Here is a 26441-nt window from a genome sequence, read left to right as displayed (position 1 = left end):
GTATGTCTACCGGAAAAAACATGAGCTAAGCGATTAATAGTTTGTATTCAGCAGTCAAAAGAGTATGTTTATTTAGAAAAACTACTAAAATAGTGATTTTTGTCAGACAGCGTAGGCAGCAGCTCTGTTGGGCTGAAATGATGACTTGGAATGAAATAAAGTCATCAAATAAAACAAACGTAATATACATAATAACAAAAATATTTTATTAAAGTAATGTGTATAAATGATGGTTCATGAGTGATCAGCAGGCATGGGCAGTCACTACCATCATGGGACTTTTATTGATAGTCTGTGTTGTTACAGCATTCAACCCACATAATGCATCGTGCATTTAATGTAAAACTTGAAATTAAAAAATACATTTAAAAAATAATACTTTTTTATAATCAAACCGAAACGAACCTCAAAAAGCACTAACCGTTCAGCACTACTGGAGTGGATTGATAATTGGATCTTACAGAACACTGTGCAATTAGTGGCTTCCTCATATCATGAAATCTGTGTCCATGAAACAGGCTCTTGCATTGATTCCCCCTCGCAGGGATGCAAGTGATAATATTTTCCTCCTCCCTCTATCTTCAACTTTAATTGAAATGTAAAGGATGCCTCACTGGTGCCGCAGCAATGTTGTGCCTAATTTATTTTGTCAATTGCTGGTCCTCTCCATGGTTGGTCATTATCTTGTACTTCCAGCAGCGCCTTTGGTTCAATCTCAGTGCCAACGTGAGGAAAATTCCAACATCAAAAGGTTGCGCGCTCTGAATGTATTAACACTCTGCCATTAACTTTTTTTTGGGGGGGGGGGACAAAGATGGAAGGCATTTTTACTGATGTATCAAAAGGTTAGGGGTTCTTAAATGTGTGTCTGTGCTGGGCTGTTAATAACCACTTTCGTTTTTTCTCCGTTTGTTGTCTTTGCAGAGTGTGGTTCAGGAGGGTCGGCCTCAGGTGTTGAGAGCTGCGAACAGGATAGGTGTCGTACGTTTGGAGGCTCGTGGGACGAGGACACAGAGGATGACCGCTGTGTCTGTGACTTCGACTGCAATCGCGTGCCTCACAACCTGGTAAGCCTTAACCTCCATAACTTACCCTTCCAAACAACAACCCTCTACTTGGATTTTTACTTAAATAGTGGTGGTTTTCATTTCACGCAAGCCTATGTAATTCCTAGATAATGAATGCATGACATCTGACATTTACATTCAGTTAATATTAGTGCAATTTAATTTTCTTATTGAGATGGAACTTATCGCATGGTTTGAAAATGAACTATGTACATAAAGTCATTTGAAATTAAATTGCTATCTCACGCTGCTATGTTCCAGCATTCATATGCGTATGACTACAATTCTCCACAGGTGTGTGGCTCAGATGGGAAGACCTACAGCAATGAGTGTGAGATGAAGAAGGCCAGTTGTGAAAGGCAAAGGCATCTGCTGATCCAGAATCAGGGACCCTGCACAGGTGAGATGCCTGGACATCCATAAATGATCTAAGATCAGCCAGAGTAATAATCCATCTCGTACAGGGGATTCACAGTTTACTACTTTGTCATAAAGCAACGCCCAGAAATTCTGTTGTTTCTTCTGAATAGCACTTTGGTGGTTACATATCCAACACAGTGTCATTTCCCAGATTCAATGTGGCTACATATGGCTTAACGTGCATGTGGCTACCAAAGGCTCAACATGAAGAAGCTCCTATTTCTCTAGAGACATCCACCACAGGTGCTAGGCAGTTCAGTAGGGAACACTAGTTATACTCGAGTCTCTGCCTTGGCGCTGCAAACCACAAGCTTTAACTGAAGAGACCGTATAGAGATGTTTCTCTAGTAGGCCAGAGTGAAGCCAAAGGCACATAAAAGATTCTGTATGATCACTGCAGCCTGTTTGATTCCTAGCTGTCCTAAAAAAAAGAGGGAGGGAGCAAACGAAAGGGAGAGAAGAGAGCGATACGCTCGGATTTCACACTCACATCCCTGTAGAGTTGTCCCTGCTAAGCTGGCATTTTGGCTGCTTTCTGTCACGCTTCTCCACCATCTGCGGATAATCAATCCCTTTTCTTGTGGAATGCTATTGGTGTGCGAGCTCTGGGTCCTCTTCTTCTTCTTCTTCTCCCAAAAAGTTCAGATCAATGGGAATCTCATTGGGCCCTTCTTCATTAGCTATACATGCAGGAACTTGTCTTTGACCATGGTTTGATCTCCAAGCCTTCAAACACACTCATGAATGGCTTTCACGAACTAGACAAAACAAACAGGGATTGACCTCAACACGATCTTGTTGTTTTGTACTGTCCTATGTTGTTTATAAACAACTTATGTGTGGTGTCTCTGGGAGTTCTTTGATCTATGACAGCTGTCTCTGAAGAACTTTCAAGCTGTCATATTTTGCATTTTCTATCGGATAACTGGGTCAGTGATTCAAGTCTTCATGAGGTCTAAAAAGATCCTGTGCTATATACCGTTGCTACGTGCAGAGGCACTCAATTCTCTCCTAGGAGACATACAAAGGCTACCTGTACAGAGCCGTGGCAGCAGCAGACCTTGAGATAGAGAGAGTAATACTCTCACACCAGAGAGAACTGCATTATGCCAGACAATGGCCACTGAAGAGGAAAACCCTTGAAGGGTTGAAGAACATATGAAATTAAAAGTTCTCCCTTGCCCTAATAGGCTCAGTACAGATAGCAGCAGGAGCACTGAAAAGTGGCAAGTTAATGAACTGTGTCCAAAGCCCATCACTGGAGTGGGAAAGCACTGAAAAAAGAAAGAGCTAGTCATCACCATTAGGCTTCGGCTCATATCCACACCAGTAAGAGTGTGATTTATGGGCCGGTATCTGCAGCCTCCAAACTCCAAATGAGAAACACAAGAGAGGAAGAAAGAAATAGTGAGTGGAGGCCATTTTGATCCAAGGCTTGGAGAGAGTTTGAGCGATAAGATAAAATATTGCCTTGTCCATTGAACCCCCTCCCTCTTTTCCCTCCATCCTTCCATCTTGCGCTCTCGTTTCCCTTATACACAAGTCTCTGTTGGGTAACATATTTGTTTAGGGTGTTTTGTATGTGGGTTTTCTTTTCGAGCTGTCACGTCGGCTTGGAATTTGGCACACGCACAGACAAAACAACTACACACAATTTGGCACACGCACAGACAAAACAACTACACACATACGCTCACAGATTGGCCCAGTCCATCACATTCAGCCGCAGACTTGTTGTTTTCTGCTTCTGAAAGCTTGTAGAGATGTTGTGTCGCATGCTGCAATTTCACAGGAGAACAAATGAAGAGAATAGGCCTCCTAGGATGTGACAAATGTCAGCTGTTCCACTTGGAACACCATTGTTTGTTTTCAGGTAATGGCATAATTTCTCCCTGATTTTGAGCCGTTGTCAGGATTGGGAAAGTAGAATTGTTATCGAGAAGCCAGATGCCAGCTTTTCACCTCTGGCCCTCGAGGTGAACCTCATTGTTCGCTAAAAGTTGCACGTTGTTCAGAGATTGTGTCTTCTAACTCCTTTTAAAAGAGCCTTCACTGTCACTCTAAAAAGTTTGTTTTTATCTTTTCTTCTCTCCCTTTTGTTCCATCCTCGTTCCCATCTCATCAGCGATATCAGCCACCTCTCCACCGGAGCTGACAGCGCCACAACGCTGCATTCAGTCAGTCTACGGCTGTTGCCACGACAACAAGACGGCGGCCCTTGGTGTGGGACTCGCTGGATGCACCAGTAAGTGTGCCAACCTCTTACCTGACATCTGATCTCTCACCTGTGACCACTTGTATTATATCCATCACAATGGTATTAACTTATTGATGCACTCAAACAGCCTAGCATATACATTTGCTGGAAAGGAAAACCTGCATATGTAGTGATATTTGAAGGTCTACGTATAGGGCCGGTTTCCAGGACACAGATTCAAGTCTAGTACTGGACTAAAAGCTCTTTCATTCAGTGCTGCTGAGGGGAGGATGGCTCAAAATAATGGCTGGAATGGAGTATTTGGAATGGTATCAAACTTGTGTTTGATACCATTCACACCATTGCAGCCATTAAACTCCATTCCAGCCATTATTATGAGCCGTGCTCCCCTCAGCAGCCTCTGCTGCTTTCAGTTGAGATACGCAATTGAATCCCGGACTAAGCTTAATCAGTTTCTGGGAAACCGTCCTTTAGTGGTCCATCTGATCCCCCTCTGGCATCGCCTCAGACTGGAGAGTTGTTGTTTTGATGTTGTAGCTGTGTAAAATGATCTCATTAATGAAATCATCCATTCAGTCCTATCCTTAATGTGTCCCCAGGTACGTGTCAGTGTAACCCGTATGGCTCCTACAAGGGGACGTGTGACCCGGGCAGCGGCCAGTGCTCCTGTAAGCCCGGCGTCGGGGGACAGAAGTGCGACCGCTGTGACCCAGGCTTCTGGAACTTCCGTGGCATTGTCACAGAGAACTTGAGCGGCTGCACACGTAAGAGACCTCCTCCTACGTCGCTGCTTTCTGTTTTCTTCACATTAACTGTCCCGATGTAGGGAACAGAAGAGTTTTGGTCCTGTGCACTGCTTCATTTGTAAATCGGGAGGTGCCAAAAGTGAGCACGAGAGGAGGGTGACCTGGGTAGCTCTGATGTACCTTTATAATAAAACATTGCATCGCATTTGCATAGTGGTATAGAGCTGTAGAGTATAGGTGCTTACAGAAGTTGCACACATGGGGTACATTTTTAGTAGCCTAAGGGTCCTGGGAAAATGTTGCTTTTTATAAACGCATTTCATGCAACCATTTTACATGACTGGAGACTTTTGCAGTATCTTTAATACTGCACAAATGATCTAAATGACACTGAGAATCTGAGATAAAAAAAAACGACCTTGTCTTGAAACCATCAATAGCCTAGGTGTGTGGTGAAACACATACAATGTGAGGAGGAAATTATCATTCTAAAACTGCTTTCCAGTTTCACTGACTCGCCCAATGATGGGCAGCGCTCTCGCCGGTGATGGCCAATGCGTTCATGCCAGAAGCCTATCTGTCTCTTGTTTTTACTTTGTAAAACACTATTTGGACGTTGATCAAATATTCTGGTAGCCAACAGCATCGTCTTCTCTTTTCAGCAGGAGCCATTTGCTTTCCAACCTGTGTTTTTCCTGTGATTGTATTTGACATAAAGGCCTGTTTTGTCTGCATGCTGTTCACTGACAGATTTGCTGCGTGTTCCCGACTGTAGGCTATGCTTTGTTATTGGGCTACACAAAATCCACAGCTATTTTTTTTCAGAAGCTATTGATAAATGATAGGCCTTCTCATGGTGTTGTAGGCTATTCTGAATTATTTGTTTGTTGTATTTGTTTTTTTATTTGTTTCTGAACAGGCAGTAGTAATTCTATAACTATGGCAAATGTATTTCAAATTGTTGTCAGGGGTGCCGCGGCACCTCCAGCACCCTTCCCGCGGTTATGGTTCTATCAGGAAATAAATGATGAAGTGCAACTCTGAAGAGATGAGAGTTGCAGGCTCATGTCTATCAGAGCAGAGAGAGGGAGAGAGATCATAGAAAGTGAATCTCATTCTTGTTCTTTGAGAGATACAGGCACACTTCTCACACAGCCTCAAACATGTTGGTCTCAAACATACACTGAACACAAATATAAACCCAACATGTAAAGTATTGTTTCCCAGAAATGTTCCACATGCACAAAAAACGTATTTCTCTCATTTGTGCACATCCCTCTTAGTGAGAATTCTCATTTGCCAAGATAATCCATCAACCTGACTGGTATGGCATATCAAGAAGCTGATTTAAACAGCATGATCTGATCATGATCATTACACAGCCACCCAGACAGTTGATAAAACTGTGGGTTTGCACAACCGAAGAAACAATCAAACTGTCAGAAACCATCTCAGGGAAGCTAATCTGCGCGCTCGTTGTCCTCACTAGGGTCATGTCGTAACCGACTTTAGTGGGCAAATGCTCACCTTCGATGACCACTGGCACTCTGGACTAGTGTGCTCCTCATGGATAATTCCTGGTTTCAACTGTTCCAGGCAGATGGCTGACAGCTTGTATGGTGTCGTGTGGGGGACGGTCAACATTGTGTCAACATGGTAGGGTTATGGTATGGGCAGGCAAAAGCTGCGGACAACAAAAACAATTTGAATGCACAGAGATACCATGACGAGATTCGGAGGACCATTGTCATGCCATTCATCCTCCGCCATCACCTCGTCTTTCAGTATGATAATGCACGGCCCCATGTCGCAAGGATCTGCTCACAATTCCTAGGAGCTGAAAATGTCCCAGTTGTTCCATGGCCTGCATACTCACCAGACATGTCACCCATTGAGCATGTTTGGGATGCTCTGGGCCAACGTGTATGACAGTGTGTTCCAGTTCATGTAAATATCCAGCAACATCACTCAGACATTGAAGAGGAGTGAGACAACAAGCCACAATCAACAGCCTGATCAACTCTATGCAAAGGAGATGTGTCACGTTGCAAAGATACTGACTGGTTTTCTGATCCACACCCCTACCTGTTTTTAAGGTACGGTGCATTCAGAAAGTATTCAGACCCCTTCACTCTTTTCACATTGTGTTACATTACAGCCTTTTTCTAAAATGGATTAATAATATATTTTTTTAAATCAGCAATCTACACACAATACCCCGTAATGACAAAATGATTTATTTTTTTTTATGTTGGAAAATGTATTACAAATAAAAAACTAAAATACCTTACTTACATAAATATTCGGGCCCTTTGCTATAAGACTCGAAATTGAGCTCAGGTACATCCTGTTTTCATTGATGATCCTTGAGATGTTTCAACAACTTCAGTGGAGTCCACATGTGGTAAATTCAATTGATTGGACATGATTTAGAAAGGCACAGATCTGTCTATATTAGGTCCAACAGTTGACAGTGCATGTCAGAGCACAAACCAAACCATGAGGTCAAAGGAATTTTCCACAGAGCTCCGACACAGGATTGTGTCGAGGCACAAATCTGGGGAAGGGTACCAAAAAATGTCTGCAGCATTGAAGGTCCCCAAGAACACAGTGGCCTCCATCATTTTTAAATTGAAGAAGTTTGGTACCACCAAGACACTTCCTAGAGCTGGCCGCCCGGCCAAACAGAGCAATCGGGTGAGAAGGGCTTGGTCAGGGAGTTGACCAAGAACCCGATGGTCACTCTGACAGAGCTCCAGAGTTCCTCTGTGAAGATGGGAGAACCATCGAGAAGGACAACCATCTCTGCAGCACTCCACCAATCATCCCTTTACGGTAGTGTGACCAGACAAAAGCCACTCCTCAGTTAAAGGCACATGACAGCCCGCTTGAAGTTTGCCAAAAGGCACCTAAAGACTCTCAGACCATGAGAAACAAGATTCTCTGGTCTGATGAAACCAAGATTGAACCCTTTGGCCTGAATGTCAAGCGTCTGGAGGAAACCTGGAATCATCCCTACAGTGAAGCATGTTGTTGGCAGCATCATGCTGTGGGCAAGTTTTTTAGCGGCAGGGACTGAGAGACTAGTCAGGATAGAGGGAAAGATGAACGGAACAAAGTACAGAGAGATCCTTGATGAAAACCTGCTCCAGAGTGCTCAGGACCTCAGACTGGGGTGAAGGTTAATCTTCCAACAGGACAACGACCCTAAGCACACAGGCAAGACAATACAGGAGTGGTTGAATGTCCTTGAGTGGCCCAGCTAGAGCCTGGACATGAGCCTGGACTTGAACCCGATCGAACATCTCTGGAGAGACCTGAAAATAGCTGTGCAGTGACTCTACCCAGTCCAACCTGACAGAGTTTGAGGGGATATGCAGAGAAGAACGGGATAAACTTCTCAAATACAGGTGTGACAAGCTTGTAGCACCATACACAATAAGACTATGCTGTAACCGCTGCCAAAGGTGCTTCAACAAAGTACCGAGTAAAGGGCCTGAATGTGTATGTAAATGTGATATTTCAGTTTTTAATTTTTAATGAATTAGCAAAAATGTCAACCTGTTTTTCTTTGTCATTATGTGTGCAAATTGATGAGGGCTAAAACGATTCAATCAATTTTAGGATAAGGCTGTAACCTAACAAAATGTGGAAAAGGTAATGGGGTCTGAATACTTTCCAAAGGCACGGGGGGCTAGGGTTAGTCATTTATATCTGGAGTATTTCTCCTGTCTTATCTGGTGTCCGGTGTGAATTTAAGTATGCTCTCTCTAATTCTAATTCTCTCTCTTTTTCTCTCTCTCTCTCGGAGGACCTGAGCCCTAGGACCATGCCTCAGGACTACCTGGCCTGATAACTCCTTGGTGTCCCCAGTCCACCTGGCCGTGCTGCTGCTCCAGTTTCAACTGTTCTGCCTGTGGCTATGGAACCCTCACCTGTTCTCCAGATGTGCTACCTGTCCCAGACCTGCTGTTTCCAACTCTCTAGAGACAGCAGGAGTGGTAGAGATACTCTTAATGATCGGCTATGAAAAGCCAACTGACATTTACTCCTGAGGTGCTGACCTGTTGCACCTTCTACAACCACTGTGACTATTATTATTTGACCCTGCTGGTCATCTATGAACGTTTAAACATCTTGGCCATGTTCTGTGATAATCTCCACCCAGCACTGGCTTTTCTAGGGAGTTTTTCCTAGCCACCGTGCTTCTACACCTTCATTGCTTGCTGTTTGAGGTTTTAACTGGGTTTCTGTACAGCACTTTGTGACATCAGCTGATGTAAGAAGGGCTTTATAAATACATTTGATTGATTGACTGTATATGTGACCAACAGATGCATATCTATATTTCCAGACATTTGAAATCCATAGGTTAGGGCCTAATGAATTTATTTACATTTCCTTATATGAACTGTAACTAAGTAAAGGTAGTTTTTTTTTACCCGGTTTTCTCCCCAATTTCGTGGTAGTGGTAGTTACAGTCTTGTCCCATCGCAGCAACTCCTGTACAGACTCGGGAGAGCCGAAGGTCGAGAGCCGTGTGTCCTCCAAAACACAACCCAACAAAGTCGCACTGCTTCTTGACACAAAGCCCACTTAACCCAGAAGCCAGTCGCACCAATGTGTTGGAGGAAACACCATGCACCTGGTGACAAGGTCAGCGTGCACTGCGCTCGGCCCGCCACTGGAGTCGCTAGTGCATGATGGGACAAGAACATCCCTGCCGGCCAAACCCTCCCCAAACCCAGACGATGCTGGGCTAATTGTGCGCCTCCCTATGGGTCTCCTGGTCGTGGCCAGCTGCGACAGAGCCTGGACTCAAACCCAGAATCTCTAGTGGCACAGCTAGCACTGCGATGCAGTGCCTTAGACCACTGCACCACTCAGGAAGCCTCTTCAGTAAATGTTTTGAAATTGTTCCATGTTGCATTTATATGTTGGTTCAGTGTTGGTTGCAAGTGTTGCGCAAACCATAAGCCGGAATCAACTCTTAGAATATTGAGGAAACTCAAATGAACTTTGAACGCTTTTATCAAAATGTTTACACTGCAAAAAGTTACGATTATTTTTCAAGCCACGAAAGGTACCGGATCTGGCCAAATAGGATCCGTAATTAAACAGTCCAAAACGGTGAGGTGCCGGATCCTCTTCCGGCAGGATCCAGCTCAAATCAAACAATGTTCCTGTGTAGTACAGTTACAAGACTGGCGCTTGTAATTCAAGGATCTTTGGCTCCCGTATATGTATACATGCCCTTCTGTAAGACGAATATGTTATATTAGTTGAGTGTAGCACTTGGCTGTAAAGAGATTAAGTTGAATAATGAATGCTTATTGTTGAAGCCAAGGAGGTCATAGGAAGAAGAAAGAAGAAAAAGGACTAGATTTACATAATATAACCACTTGAAAGAAAAAAACAGAGACCCAAGAATCAGAGCTTCGTCAAAGCTGTCACACAATTGCACTTGACATTGCCTCAATTCCTTTGTGTGGCTGTGTGTCCGTCATCCTTTTTGAATACTATCCTACTTGTGAACAGAGTTCTTGGCAATACAGTAGGAGACCCGCTGAGCTATTTAGTCCACAGCAGGAGCTTGTATCTGTCTCCACTGCAGCCTGACCTGTGGGGTTTACCCACGGACAAGCAAACAGTACACACATCAGTACATCAGTACAGAGTTCAGCCGGGGGGAAAAACATTGATTCCAGGAACATGATGGGGTTGATGTTATTCCTTGGGGCCTGGAGGCTCTCTGTGATCTTTTTGGCCCATCTACCCACTTGCCTCAGGACTCTGGCTGGCCTCTGCCTGAACTATCTATGACTCCAGTCCCGATACCGAGGCGCTGAGATTTACATCAACCTAGGGGGCCTGAGTGTGTGTGAGGGGCTGGTTTTCTATGATATAGATTAAGTCTAGTTCCGAACTGAAAAGCCCAATAGAAAATCTTGAAGAGTTTTAGGGAAAGAATTAAGCTGGATAATCAATATTCTTTATCTTGCAGTGTGGTGAACAGGTGGATTGTTATTCACTGTATGTCATTAAGTACCACTTACCCTTTTGTTTCCATCTCTCTCAATGTCTCTCTTCCTCCATTCCTTCCTTCTCCCTATTTATATCTCCCTTCCTCTCTTTCTTTCTCTCCCCAGCGTGTAACTGCGACGCAGTGGGCTCGGTGAGGGACGACTGCGAGCAGATGTCAGGCCTGTGCTCCTGCAAGACTGGAGTGAAGGGCATGAAATGCAATGTGTGCCCCGACGGCAGTAAGATGGGCAGGAGCGGCTGCCACACAGGTACAGGGAGCCCCTGCTGACTGACGTGCGCCACCTGTTAACTCACCGCGCCACCGACAGAGCATGGCAACCCCTCGGCTCTCGTCTCGTCCCTGTAACTCCTCTCATCCAGGGAGCGGCCTTGCAGAAGGGAATTCATGAACTCAATGGATTTTTCTCTAAGCCACCTGTTTTATTAGCATTAAGAAGTATCAGAAAGTGAAGCGGCTGCAGTACAATAACAATCAAATCCAATTGTATTAGTCACATGCGCCGAACACAACAGTATTCAGTGTTGTATGTTGAAATGCTTACTTATGAGCCCTTAGCCAACAATGCAGTAAGAATGTTTTTTTTTTTACAAATAAATAAATAAAATGAACAAGTAATTAAAAAGCAGCAGTAAAATAACAATAGCGAGACTATATACAGGGGGTACCGGTACAGAGTCAATGTGCGGGGGCACCGGTTAGTCGAGGTAATGGAGGTAATATGTACATCTAGGTAGAGTTATTAAAGTGACTATGTATAGATGATAAGAGAGAGTAGCAGCGGTGTCAAAGGGGGGGGGAAGGCAATGCAGATAGTCCTGATAGCCATTTGATTAGGTGTTCAGGAGTCTGAATGTTATGGCTTGGGGGTAGGAGCTATTTAGAAGCCTCTTGGACCTAGCCGTGGCGCTCCGGTACCGCTTGCCGTGCAGTAGCAGACAGAACAGTCTATGACTAGGGTGGCTGGAGTCTTTGACAACAATGGCTGTTGTTGTAGCTGTATCAGAATGGGAAATATCAGTTTATTAAGTACACAACCCTATTCACAAAAATGGTTTGCTCCTACAGACATTGAGTCAGGTGTGCCGGTTCCAGTACTTCAGCACCTCGTCTGTCCTCCTGGGCTTTTCACGCACGACGGTGTCAAGGGTTTTTTCTTTTTTATCCCTTTCTCAGTTTTATTACAATTTTATCCCCAATTTCATGTCATCCAGTTGGTAGTTACAGTTTTGTCCCATCGCTGTAACTCCCATACGGACTCAGGAGAGGCGAAGGTTGAGAGCCATGCGTCCCCCGAAACACAACCTGCACTGCTTCTTGACACAACGCCCACTGAACACGGAAGCCAGCCACACCAATGTGTCAGAGGAAACACTGTACACCTGGCGACTGTGTCAGCGTGCATTGCACCCGGCCCGCCACAGGAGTCGCTAGTGCGCGATGGGACAAAACCTCCCCCTAACCCGGACAATACTGGGCCAATTGTGCGCAGTCCCGGTCGTGGCAGGCTACGACAGATCCTGGACTCTAACCAGGATCTTAAGTGGCACAGCTAGCACTGCGATGCAGTGCCTTATACCACTGCGCCACTCCGGACGCCCCAGTGTCTAGGGTTTACAGAAAATGGTAGAACAAACAAAAAAAACATCCAGTCAGCGGCAGTCCTGTGGGTGAAAACAGCTCGTTGATGAGAGAGGTTGAAGACGAATGGCAAGAATCGTGCAAGCTAACAGACAGGTCACAAACAGGCAAATAACGGCGCAGTACAACAGTGGTGTGCAGAACAACATCTCGGGAACGGACAACTCGTCGGTGCTTGTCACGGATGGTCTATAATGCAGTAGAGGGGTTCTACTCCTATCAGCTAAAAAGAAGAAGAAGCGGCTCCAGTGGGCACACGATCGCCGACACTGGACAATTTAGGAGTGAAAAAACATTGCCTGGTCCGACGAATCCCAGTTCCTGTAGCATCATGCTGATGGCAGAGTCAGGATTTCGTGTAAGCAGCATGAGTCCATGGCTCCATCCTGCCTGATGTACAGGCTGATGGTTACAATGGTGTGGGGAATGTTTTCCTGGCACACGTTAGGTCTCTTGATGCGAATTGATAAATATTTGAATGCCACACTTTGTTGAATCCATTCCCCAAATAATTCAGTCTGTTCTGGAATCAAAGGGGAGTCTGACTTGGTACTAGATGGATGTACCTAATACAATATTTGGGAAATTTATCCAGTATCCATTCATTTAGCCCGCCATTCTAATGTCTATATGAATGGCAACCTAACCTAATGAATACACACAACTGAGAGGGGAAGGTCCCGCTGTGTTATCCGGGCACAGTCTCGTTAAGACCCACCGTCAGCTATTGACAGGAAGTCAAGTGCTTAATGAAGTCAATAGTCCCAGCACAAAGTGGGGTGGGGGGGTGCGCACTTGAAAGCCGAGAGGAGGCTCTCTGCACAACAGTAAGGTCAGTGCAGAGAGGAGAGCTCACACTTAATGCCTCAGGGGCTCATGGCAATGATTCTTAGCCCCTGTTGTTGCTGCTGATGCAACCCAGTGGTTGCTTCAAACAGGTTCCTTGGTCAAAGTACCAGTAATCAAATCAAAGTTAATTTGTCATGTGCGCCGAATACAACAGGTGTTACTGTGAAATGCTTACTTAAAGGCTCTAACCAATAGTGCAAAAAAAGGTGTTAGGTGAACAATAGGTAAGTAAAGAAATAAAACAACAATAAAAAGACTATATACAGTAGCTATAAAAGTAGCGAGGCTACATACCGGTTAGTCTGGCTGACTGAGGTAGTATGTACATGTAGATATGGTTAAAGTGACTATGCATATATGATTAACAGAGAGTAGCAGTAGCGTAAAATAGGTGTTGGGGGGGAAGCACACAGTCCGTGTAGCCCTTTGATTACCTGTTCAGGAGTCTTATGGCTTGGGGGTAAAAACAGTTGAGAAGCCTTTTTGTCCTAGACTTGGCACTCCGGTAACGCTTGTCATGCGGTAGTTGAGAGAACAGTCTATGACTGGGGTGGCTGGGGTCTTTAACAATTGTTAGGGCCTTCTTCTGACACCGCCTGGTGTAGAGGTCCTGGATTGCACGCAGCTTAGATGCACTGGGTTGTACACACTACCCTCTGTAGTGCTTTGGGGTCAGAGGCCGAGCAATCGCTGTACCAGGCAGTGATGCAACCAGTCAGGATGCTCTCGATGTTGCAGCTGTAGCACCTTTTGAGGATCTCAGACCCATGCCAAAACTTTTTAGTTTCCTGAGGGAGAATATGCTTTCATGACTGTCTTGGTGTGTTTGGACCATTCTAGTTTATTGTTGATGTGGACACCGAGGAACTTGAAGCTCTCAACCTGCTCCACTACCGCCCCGTCGATGAAAATGGGGGCGTGCTCGGTCCTCTTTTTCCTGTAGTCCATAATCATCTCATTTGTCTTGGTTTGTTGAGGGATAGGTTGTTATTCTGGCACCACATGGCCAGGTCTCTGACCTCCTCCCTATATGCTGTCTTGTCGTTGTCTGTGATCAGGCCTACCACTGTTGTATCGTCTGAAAACTTAATGATGGCGTTGGAGTCGTGCCTGGCCATGCAGTCGTGAGTGAACAGGGAGTACAGGAGGGGACTGAGCACGCACCCCTGGGGAGCTCCAGTGTTGAGGATCAGCGTAGCAGATGTGTTGCTACCTACCCTCACCACCTGTGGTCCAGGATCCAGTTGCAGAGGGAGGTGTTTAGTCCCAGGATCCTTAGCTTATTGATGAGCTTTGAGGGTACTATGGTGTTGAACGCTGAGCTGTAATCAATTAATAGCATTCTCACATGTGTTATTTTTGTCCAGGTGGGAAAGGGCAGTGTGGAGTGCAATAGAGATTGCATCATCTGTGGATCTGTTTGAGCGGTATGCAAATTGGAGTGGGCCTAGGGTTTCTGGGATAATGGTGTTGATGTGAGCCATTACCAACCTTTCAAAGCACTTCATGGCTACGGACGTGAGTACTAAGGTCTATAGTCATTTAGTCAGGTTGCCTTTGTGTTCTTGGGCACAGGGACTATGTTGGTCTGCTTGAAACATGTTGGTATTACAGACTCAGTCAGGGACATGTTGAAAATGTTAGTGAAGACACCTGCGAGTTGGTCAGCACATGCCCGGAGCACACGTCCTGGTAATCTGTCTGGCCCCGCAGCCTTGTGTATGTTGACCTGTTTAAAGGTCTTACTCACATCAGCTACGGACAGCCTGATCACACAGTCATCCGGAACAGCTGATGCTCTCATGCATGCCTCAGTGTTGCTTGCTTCAAAGCGAGCATAGAAGTGATTTAGCTCGTCTGGAATGCTCGTGTCACTGGGCAGCTCACAGCTGTGCTTCCCTTTGTAATCTGTAATTGTTTGCAATCCTTGCCACATAAGACGAGCGTTGGAGCCGGTGTCGTATGATTCAATCTTAGCCCTGTATTGACGCTTTGCCTGTTTGATGGTTTGTCGCAGGGTTAGCATGATTTCCAGTCCCACACCTTGAAAGCGGCAGCTCTACCCTTTAGCTCAGTGTGAATGTTGCCTGTAATCCATGGCTTCTGATTGGGGTATGTGCGTACAGTCACTGTGGGGACGACATCCTCAATGCACTTATTGATAAAGCCAGTGACTGATGTGGTGTACTCCTCAATGCCATTGGAAGAATCCCGGAACATGTTCCAGCTTGTGATATCAAAACAGTCCTGTAGTTTAGCATCTGCTTCATCTGACCACTTATTTTATAGACCGAGTCACTGGTGCTTCCTGCTTTCATTTTTGCTTTTAAGCAGGAATTGGGAGGTTAGAGTTGTGGTCGGATTTACCAAATGGAGGGCGAGGGAGAGCTTTGTACGGGTCTCTGTGTGTGGAGTACAGGTGATCTAGAATTTGTTTCCCTTTGGTTACTCATTTAACATGTTGGTATAAATTATGTAGAACTGATTTAGGTTTCCCTGCATTAAAGTCTCCGGCCACTAGGAGCGCCGCCTCTGGGTGAGTGATTTCATGTTTACTTCTTTCCTTATACAGCTGACTGAGTGCGGTCTTAGTGCCAGCATCTGTCTGTGGTGGTAAATAAACATCCACGAAAAGTATAGCTGAAAAGTAGTGGCCTGCAATTTATCACAATATACTCTACTTCAGGCTAGCAAAATCTAGAGACTTCCTTAGATTACGTGCACCAGCTGTTGTTTACAAATATGCACAGACCGCCCGCCCTTGTCTTACCAGAGTGTGCTGTTCTATCCTGCCGGTGCAGCGTGTATCCCGCTAGCTGAATATCCATGTCGTCATTCAGCCACGATTCCGTGAGACATAGGATATTACAGTTTTTGATGTCCTGTTGGTAGGATATTCGTGATCGTACCTCGTCTAGTTTATTGTCCAATGATTGCACGTTGGCGAATAGTATTGCTGGTAACGGCAACTTTCCCATTCGACTTCACTGGGTCCTGACCAGGCATCTGGCTCTTTGTCCTCTGTACCTGCGCCGCTTCCTCTTGCAAGTAACGGAATGCCGGTCCTGTGGGGTGTTTGGAGAATGTCTTGTGCGTCGTCTTTGTTGCAGAAAAAATCTTTGTCTAATCCGAGGTGAGTGATTGCTGTCCTGATATCCAGAAACTATTTTTTGCCGTAAGATACGGTTGCAGAAACATTATGTACAAAATAAGTTACAAATAACGCGAAAACCCCCCCACATAATAGTAATAATTGGTTGGGTGCCCATAAAACTGCTGCCATTTCTTCCGCCGCCATTTTAATGATCAGTGCTGTGTAGGCGCCTGACCCCAAACACAACAAACATGACGGAATGAGACCAAATCCCTTTTTTATTGTCTTGAAAAGAGTCCACATATTTACTTTATACTAAAGATTCATCATTAATATATTCGCATATGGAAAACATAAAAATAGTTCATCTGCATAACCTACGCATGTTTCTATACAGTCCAAGAGTATTGAGACAGGGACAAATGTTTTGTTGTTTTGGTTCTGTCCTCCAGCACTGAATTTGAAATGATACAATGACTGTGTGAATAACGATGAGTGAGAAAGTTACAGAGACAGAAAAATCATCCCCCCAAGACATGCTAACTTTTCAGAGGGGAGTTTAGCATTTTCTTTTGGGGGGGGGAGTATAATATTTGTGCGTATGTAACCTTCTCAGTCATCATTATTCAAGATTAATTCAGGACTATCCATAATCATTGTAGCATCCACATTAATGGAGAAGTGTTTAGAAACATATTATATTCATATTTGCAATAAAAGTGACTCCAAATTGACACAATACATCGTTCATTTGTATTGGACACAAAATCATCTGAAACACAACCAAAACAAACTGCATCCAACAAATGTGTAGAGTCACATGTAGTCATTACGTACTATGAATATTGGACCAAATACTTCTTTTTACTACTTTAATACACATAGACTGAATTTGCCCCAATACTTTTGGTCCTCTGAAATGGTGGTACTATGTACAAACGGTGCTGTATTTGCTTATGAAAATACCCTCAAATTAAAGCTGACAGTCTGCACCTTAACCTCATAGTCATTGTATGACTTAAAATCCAAAGGGCTGAAGTAGAGAGCCAAAACAACAACAATTGTCACTGTCACATGACTTTTGGACCTCCCTGTATGTATGTGGAAGTGGTACCATGCATATAGATTATTATGGTGATTATCAACTAGGATTCAGAGCAGTTCATTTCAGCATCATGATTTGGACCATGAATACACATTCATATGATGGACAGTGATGGTATCCATTGACCCATGAGTTGATTTTAACCCCTTCATTCCCATCCCAGGTGCTGATGCCCCAACCTCATGTAATGAGCTGGACTGCAAGTTTGGTGCGTCTTGTGTTGAGGTCAATGGTCAAGCCCACTGTGAATGCCCCTCGCCCGACTGTGACGAGATGAACAAGACCAAGGTGGGCCTTTACATTATCCTCTCTATGTCAGAAATTCATCACAGAATCCAGAACACTTTATCTGGAACTACTGAACTTGTGATCGGCCTAAAGTGGTCGGTAGTAAGCAGGCATATAGTTAACAAGCTGTGATCCTAGCCTGTTTCTATTTTTTTCCCCTGAGCAGGTGTGTGGCTCTGATGGGGTGACCTACGCTGACCAGTGCCAGCTGAGCACCATTGCCTGTAGGCGGGACAAGCACATCAGAGTGGAACACTTTGGCCAGTGTGCAGGTGAGCTCTCTGGCCTCCATACATCATACTAGGGAATGTCCTTCTCCTGTTGTCAGGCCCATATCAAAAGATAATGAATAAAGCCACAGGCGTTGGAAAGACAAACTGTCCTCTCTCTCTCCTTGTCAAAGCCAAGAGAATAGGGTTTGGGTTGTGTCCTCTGTGGTTGGTGCAGTAGTGCTTCACTGTGTCTTTCACCGAGGTTTGTCTTTGGATAGCCTCCATGGCTATACTTTAAAGTATACAAATTTTACTTTACACATTACTGTAGTAAGCAGTTTTTGAGACTGACTGTACCAGATATCGTCAAGTGTTTGTATTTTAGTGTATGTGGGCTCTGTATGTGCCAAGAATTTGCAGTAAAGCACAAGTTTTCTTGTGGAAATAACAACCAGCTGGCGTGTCGTCAGCATACCTGTGAGCGCACACGACGACAGCTGAGGCTCTTTACCATCATCCTCCCTGCTTCGGATGGCTGACAGAGAGGAGCGATGGAAGAGGGAAAACAATTTCTTGGGAGAGAAACGAGGCCCAAGATGCTCCCCTGGAGATCGAGAAACTACCGTTTGGCTGCAGCCTGAGCCACTGAATCGCCCATAAATGGTTGACATTTTACTGTTTGATTCCCAGCACCCCTGTGCGGATTAGGGAGGTTTAGCTCCCAAATTCTCAGTGGGCAATCCCCTTCGCAGCTTTTAGCTGGATGAGTGCACCACTGTTCAGCTATCAGAGGGGAGATTGGCGAGATGCTTGAGGAATGGGGGGAAGGGTAAGCCTTCTGATACCTGGTTTGGAATAGAGGTTGTGGGTAGAGGTCTTCACGGGTCCATAAAGTTGGACTCATTCTGAAATGGATCCGTGGCGTTCCCTCCTGACCGATATTCATTTATTTTTAAACTGTTCCAAATGGACCCAAGGACAGTCAGACCCACTCCGAAAAGGCCATGCTGGTTTGGATCCAAGAGACCCGTTCAGATCCGAGAGTAGAACGACAGAGTGAAAGAAACCTCAATAAATGCATGATAGGCTATTGGCCAAATGATCCATAGTTACGTTTCCTTAAAAACGGTGTGAAACAAATGTCAACTTTATAGCCATTTGCTTGGTTTTTACTTTCCTAAAACAATAATTGTACACCTCACGGTTCAGCTGTCGGAGATATGAGCACTAAATGCATCAGGGCATTGCATGCATCTAGACAGGCCTAAAGGCCTAGGTGTCCACTGTATGATATTAATACATATATATATATATATATATCACACCCACAGTGTGTACAGTGCATTCGGAGAGTATTCAGACCCCTTGACTTTTTCCACATTTTGTTACATTACAGCCTTATTCTAAAATGAATTAAATAGTTGTTTTTCCCCTCATCAATCTACACACAATACCCCATAATGACAAAGCAAAAACAGGTTTCAAATGTATTAAAAATAAAAACTGAAATCACACATTTACATAAGTATTCAGACCCTTTACTGTTGAAGCACCTTTGGCAACGATTACAGCCTTGAGTCTTCTTGGGCAGCTATTTTCAGGTCTCTCCAGAGATGTTAGATCAGGTTCAAGTCCGGGCTTTCGCTGGATCACTCAGAAATATTCCAAACATAGTCTGAGACAGTTGTGGGATGCGAAGAAACCCAAATTAATACAACCACTAGCATAAAGTGTTTTAAGCAACAAGCATGACTCAACAGATGACTATGTTTTGCTTAAAAGGTTGAGAAACTATGAGTCTGTCTCTTCACATTAAAAGCGCAGCAATAGGTTGCCAGGTGCACGGTGTTTCCTCCGACACATTGGTGCGGCTGGCTTCCGGGTTGGATGCGCGCTGTGTTAAGAAGCAGTGTGGCTTAGTTGGGTTGTGTATCGGAGCATGACTTTCAACCTTCGTACGGTAGTTGTAGCGATGAGACAAGATAGTAGCTACTAACAGTTGGATACCACGAAATTGGGGAGGAAAAGGGGGTAAAAAAACGGAATAGATTATTGCTGCCCGCAAAGTTATTAATTCACTTATTTGGTCTCTCCCACATCTCTCCCAAAGATAACTAATTGCCTCAGCAAAACTGACTGTGTTCCAACTGGCCACCCCTTCCTGCCACCCCTTCCTGCCGTCATTACTGGTTAAAGAGAGAGCGCACATTTGAAAAAAATAATCAGTACAATAAATTAAGTCCCAAACAGAAGGGAAATAGATTGTCATCTGTAGCCCCATGACATCAGCCAAAACATGCTCAATAATTTGATGCATTCACACACTGCTATAGGCCTATGCTACATCTTTATTTACCCAGTTCATTAATAGAGATGTACAATTCAAATAAATTATCATTGTTGTTGTTGCTGTCTCTTCACATTGAAAGCGCAGTCCGGGTTGGATGCGTGCTGTGTTAAGAAGCAGTGCGGCTTAGTTGGGTTGTGTATCGGAGGACGCATGACTTTCAACCTTCCGAGCACGTACGGGAGTTGTAGCGATGAGACGAGATAGTAGCTACTAAAACAATTGAATACCATGAAATTGGGGAGAAAAAGGGGTTAAATTCCAACAAAAAAAACGAAAAGAAAAAAACGCAGCAATGCGCACACGGCATTAGGCTATAAACACAAATGTTCCATTAGCAGGATTACACCATTATCAAAAGTGACCGCAAATGTGATTTATGCATGTATATCTTTTATTACAAAGGGGACTTTTTTATGGTGAAAATTATCTTCCCCAAACTTGAAACCGACGCGCTGCTTATATATACCAGTTAGGGTCTACACCTATTGTAAAGCGGATTAATGTGCTTCATTTTAAGAAGTTGTTTGGCCACTTTAGTTGTGAATCAAACCTTATCAAAATATGTACGCCTATGGGCTAGGCTACATGAAGTGTGCGACTATGATTTGTTTTTAAAGTCAACAACAAAAATGCTATATTTCTTGCCTGACGCTGGGCATCATTCACATGTGATATTGTCACCCTTCAGACTATTATTGTTTTAATCTTGTCTTCGCATATACTAAATAATATACAGTACCAGTCAAAAGTTTGGTCACACCTACTTATTCCAGGGTTTTTCTTTATTTTTACTATTTTCTACATTGTATAATAATAGTGAAGAAATCAAAACTATGAAATAACACATGGAATCATGGAGTAACCACAAAAGTGTTAAACAAATAAAAATATACTTGAGATTCTTCAAAGTAGCCACCCTTTGCCTTGATGACAGTTTTGCACACTCTTGGCATTCTCTCAACCAGCTTCATGGGGGAGTCACCTGGAATGCATTTCAATGAAGAGGTGTGCCTTTGTTAAAAGTCCATTTGTGGAAGTTTGAGCCGATCAGTTGTGTTATGACAGGGTAGGGGTGGTATACAGAAGATAGCCCTATTTGGTAAAAGATAAAGTCCAAATGATGGCAAGAACAGCTCAAATAAGCAAAGAGAAACAATAGTCCATCATTACTTTAAGACATGAAGGTCAGTCAATCTGGAAAATGTCAAGAACTTGTAAAGTTTCTTCAAGTGCAGTTGCAAAAAACATCAATCGCTATGATGAAACTGGCTCTCATGAGGACCGCCACTGGAAAGGAAGACCCAGGATTACCTCTGCTGCAGAGGATACCAGCCTCAGAAATTGATGCTTAAGTCAATGCTTCATAGTTTAAGTAACAGACAGAGGAGACTGCATGAGTCATGCCGCCATGGTCGAATTGCTGAGAATAAACTACTACTAAAGGACACCAATAGAAGAAGAGACTTGCTTGGGCATTGAAACACGAGCAATGGACATTAGAGAGATGAAAATCTGTCCTTTGGGCTGATGAGTCCAAATGTGACATTTTTGGTTCCAACTGCCATGTCTTTGTGAGATGCCGAGTAGGTGAACGGGTGAGCTCCGCATGTGTGGTTCCCACCGTGAAGCATTGAGGTGTGATGGTGTGGGGGTGCTTTGCTAGTAACACTGTCTGTGATTTATTTAGAATTCAAGGCACACTTAACTAGCATGGCTACCACAGCATTCTGCAGCAATACGCCATCCCATCTGGTTTGCGCTTAGTGGGACTATCATTTGTTTTTCGGATCCGGGGTCGGATCTCAGAATTTAGGGTCTGTTGAACCCATGAAGACCTCTGGTGGGTACCTTCCTTTTCCCTGCTGATCTTGGTGCAGTTTGTCAGGCCTGAAGTAGGTGCAACGCTTCGAAGGCACCACCTCAACCCCTAACCAAGGCTTCTGAAGTAGTGCTGTATGGCGGCCTCATACATGCAGGTACACAGGAGCAGGGGTGCAACTTTCACTGGGGACATCCTGAAATAGCATTTTTGTCCCTCTGTTCTATCATATGTTCTATCCCTCCTCTCCTCCCTTTCTGCATCCTTTGACTCTCTATGTCCCCTATCTTCCAGGCCGGCTCGGTCCTCCCCTCCCGCTCCGTGGCTTGACGACTCATTGCGAGCTCACAGAACAGGGCTCCGGGCAGCCGAGCGGAAATGGAGGAAAACTCGCCTCCCTGCGGACCTGGCATCCTTTCACTCCCTCCTCTCTACATTTTCCTCCTCTGTCTCTGCTGCTAAAGCCACTTTCTACCACTCTAAATTCCAAGCATCTGCCTCTAACCCTAGGAAGCTCTTTGCCACCTTCTCCTCCCTCCTGAATCCTCCTCCCCCTCCCCCCCTCCTCCCTCTCTGCAGATGACTTCGTCAACCATTTTGAAAAGAAGGTCGACGACATCCGATCCTCGTTTGCTAAGTCAAACGACACCGCTGGTTCTGCTCACACTGCCCTACCCTGTGCTCTGACCTCTTTCTCCCCTCTCTCTCCAGATGAAATCTCGCGTCTTGTGACGGCCGGCCGCCCAACAACCTGCCCGCTCGACCCTATCCCCTCCTCTCTTCTCCAGACCATTTCCGGAGACTTTCTCCCTTACCTCACCTCGCTCATCAACTTATCCCTGACCGCTGGCTACATCCCTTCCGTCTTCAAGAGAGCGAGAGTTGCACCCCTTCTGAAAAAACCTACACTCGATCCCTCCGATGTCAACAACTACAGACCAGTATCCCTTCTTTCTTTTCTCTCCAAAACTCTTGAACGTGCCGTCCTTGGTCAGCTCTCCCGCTATCTCTCTCAGAATGACCTTCTTGATCCAAATCAGTCAGGTTTCAAGACTAGTCATTCAACTGAGACTGCTCTTCTCTGTATCACGGAGGCGCTCCGCACCGCTAAAGTTAACTCTCTCTCCTCTGCTCTCATCCTTCTAGACCTATCGGCTGCCTTCGATACTGTGAACCATCAGATCCTCCTCTCCACCCTCTCCGAGTTGGGCATCTCCGGCGCGGCCCACGCTTGGATTGCGTCCTACCTGACAGGTCGCTCCTACCAGGTGGCGTGGCGAGAATCTGTCTCCTCACCACGCGCTCTCACCACTGGTGTCCCCCAGGGCTCTGTTCTAGGCCCTCTCCTATTCTCGCTATACACCAAGTCACTTGGCTCTGTCATTATTATAACCTCACATGGTCTCTCCTATCATTGCTATGCAGACGACACACAATTAATCTTCTCCTTTCCCCCTTCTGATGACCAGGTGGCAAATCGCATCTCTGCATGTCTGGCAGACATATCAGTGTGGATGATGGATCACCACCTCAAGCTGAACTTCGGCAAGACGGAGCTGCTCTTCCTCCCGGGGAAGGACTGCCCGTTCCATTATCTCGCCATCACGGTTGACAATTCCATTGTGTCCTCCTCCCAGAGCGCTAAGAACCTTGGCATGATCCTGGACAACACCCTGTCGTTCTCAACTAACATCAAGGCGGTGGCCCGTTCCTGTAGGTTCATGCTCTACAACATCCGCAGAGTACGACCCTGCCTCACACAGGAAGCGGCGCAGGTCCTAATCCAGGCACTTGTCATCTCCCGTCTGGATTACTGCAACTCGCTGTTGGCTGGGCTCCCTGCCTGTGCCATTAAACCCCTTCAACTCATCCAGAACGCCGCAGCCCGTCTAGTGTTCAACCTTCCCAAGTTCTCTCACGTCACCCCGCTCCTCCGCTCTCTCCACTGGCTTCCAGTTGAAGCTCGCATCCGCTACATGACCATGGTGCTTGCCTACGGAGCTGTGAGGGGAACGGCACCTCAGTACCTCCAGGCTCTGATCAGGCCCTACACCCAAATAAGGGCACTGCGTTCATCCACCTCTGGCCTGCTCGCCTCCCTACCACTGAGGAAGTACAGTTCCCGCTCAGCCCATTCAAAACTGTTCGCTGCTCTGGCTCCCCAATGGTGGAACAAACTCCCTCACGACGCCAGGACAGCGGAGTCAATCACCACCTTCCGGAGACACCTGAAACCCCACCTCTTTAAGGAATACCTAGGATAGGATAAAGTAATCCTTCTCACCCCCCCTCCCCCCCTTAAAGGATTTAGATGCACTATTGTAAAGTGGCTGTTCCACTGGATGTCATAAGGTGAATGCACCAATTTGTAAGTCGCTCTGGATAAGAGCGTCTGCTAAATGACTTAAATGTAAATGTAAATCATAGGAAAATGATACAAAACGAGGCAACGGTGTGCTTTAGGACCATGTGGACGCCTCCGAGTGGTCAGGTAGGCTGTTTGGAGTGTATATAATAATATTATTATAATATAATATAGTAATTCAATTATATACACTCCATTATATCTAAAACCAGTTGCGTCCCTGCACAGGAGTAAGAGTCATTTGCTCTATGAGAGGCCGACAGCACTTTGATCTGGTGATTAGTGATCTGACGCCGTCGGTTACCAATGAAATTCACTACAGACTCATTCTTTGTTGCCTGGCGATGGAGACATGGGTAGTATGTAAGTCCTTACCTAGTGTGGGCCTTCATTCGGAAGGAGAAAGAGTTCTCTCTCGCTCGCGTTCTTTGAGCCCAAGGGGAAGCCAGACGAACACAATTTGTCACAGCAGTTCGTTTAATTTCTTCCCCCAGATGCGATCACGCCGTAGGTTGGAGGTTAGATCGAGCGCATTTCACGTGCGACTGGGTGCGAATTAGCATTCAAATATTCTCACCCTGCCACCGCTCCTCACCTTCCGCTGATCTGATGCAGCTCTTGATACAAATGACAGAAACAACTTCAATGCTAATAGCTAGCGCAGAACCACTGCTGAAGACCTATGCCATTTCACACTGAAGCAAGTTCTGCAGAAACTACACAAATGGCTACTACTGTGAACTTGTGATCTAACCCATCTCTCCGCCCATGCTAAGGGACAAGCACTTTGAGTCTTCTCTACACAACACAGCATTTCTGCTTCTGGCTATTCTAAGAGCTAGATGAAGCAAACCATGGGGAAACCTGTGAAAGTGTGTGAGGTAAAAGTCACTAAAGGGGGGTATTTGAACAAATGAGGAACTTCAGGCACCAATCGTGTCCAGACATTGACCATTGGACTGGTTCTCCCATATGTTGTCATCACCTGTAGGTTTGACGCAAATTGGCAGTGAAGACTAGCATATGACATCATCAGTTTTCTGCCTTAATGTCTTTTATGCCTCCCACGTCATCCTCATACTTTCCCTGAACACTTTTTTTTAACTTGTAACTTATCTTATTTCCTCCGTCCCTCTTTTCATGTCTCTCTCTCTTTCGTGCTCTTTCTCCCCCGCTCGTTTTTCTTCTTCTCTTCCATTTTCTCTTTCCCTTTTTCTGTCAACTTTCATATATCTGATTCCTCCTCCCCACTGAGCATGGCAGACACGGCAGACAATCTTAATAACCGCCTTTCAAAGATGACTACACAGCCCGGACAAGTGAAAATGACAATGATTTGTCTCCCCGCCCGCCTGTCGATATAACCGCCTGCCTCTCGGAAAAAAAAGCAAATGGAGCGTTAAACCTGATTAAGGAAAGCTTCCACTGAACTGCGCTGCCAGTTGTCCATCCTTCCCTTTCTTTCTATATCTGTTTTTTATTTATTTTACCCCTCTTCGAGCGTTCGCCGTCGAAGGACTCCCAGCCGTAACACAGCACCTGAGTAACAGGTGTAGCCAAGAGGAAAAGCAAAGTATACCGCCGCCTCGCACACGGCGATAGCAATTGATAGATGCACTCTTGGGCGAAGCCGACATACTGTATCTGCAGGCTGGCTCCTCTGCCTCCCCTCCTCTGGAGCCTAGCAGGATGGGAGATAGTGGGGTGCCTGCCTGGCTGATAACATCCAGCGCCTCATCAAGGTATCACATTTCACACCTCACGGCGTAATTGCCTATCAAATAGGAGATTATTAGTGTGCAATTAAATCCTACACATAATGTTTGCCGAATTCCAATGAGATGGAAATAATATACCGTAGGAGGTTTTTCTTTTGCCCTTCACAAACAACGGCTGGGGTAAAGTAGGAGCGTCAGTATTAAGTGAAGCCTGGCTGGTTTGCCGCCATCCTAGCAGCTACACTTACAAAGTGTCTCCCTTCCCTCCAGCTCTTGACTCGCTTCTTTCCCTCAGGAGTTTTTCTCCTATTTTATCGGTTTTATCCGATACATGTTTGCCTTTGTACCCAAGGCATTGCATGGGTAATGCTGGTTTCTGCTGAAAGAAAAGTGGGTCCCTCTCTCTGGCGACGTCAAGGAAAGGATTTCTGAGAGTTTTTGGATGGCCTGTGTGACTGTGTTGACAAGGCTGCCTTTTGCGGCGGAGTTGACGGATACTTGTGCGG

General features: G+C 45.2%; 1 protein-coding gene across 1 annotated transcript in view; it reads left to right on the top strand.

Annotated features, from left to right (window-relative positions):
* Nucleotides 1-26441, top strand: part of LOC124046196 (agrin-like) — a 516157-nt gene that overhangs the window by 390034 nt on the left and 99682 nt on the right. Inside the window, 7 exon segments of the mRNA XM_046366308.1 lie at nucleotides 925-1067; nucleotides 1362-1467; nucleotides 3613-3732; nucleotides 4305-4469; nucleotides 10601-10744; nucleotides 17347-17471; nucleotides 17638-17743. Of these exon segments, the coding sequence (XP_046222264.1) occupies nucleotides 925-1067; nucleotides 1362-1467; nucleotides 3613-3732; nucleotides 4305-4469; nucleotides 10601-10744; nucleotides 17347-17471; nucleotides 17638-17743 (909 nt within the window).

This window comes from Oncorhynchus gorbuscha, linkage group LG10, assembly GCF_021184085.1.
Source record: "Oncorhynchus gorbuscha isolate QuinsamMale2020 ecotype Even-year linkage group LG10, OgorEven_v1.0, whole genome shotgun sequence".
Lineage (NCBI taxonomy): Eukaryota > Metazoa > Chordata > Actinopteri > Salmoniformes > Salmonidae > Oncorhynchus > Oncorhynchus gorbuscha.
This window is presented reverse-complemented; position numbering and strand designations above follow the sequence as displayed.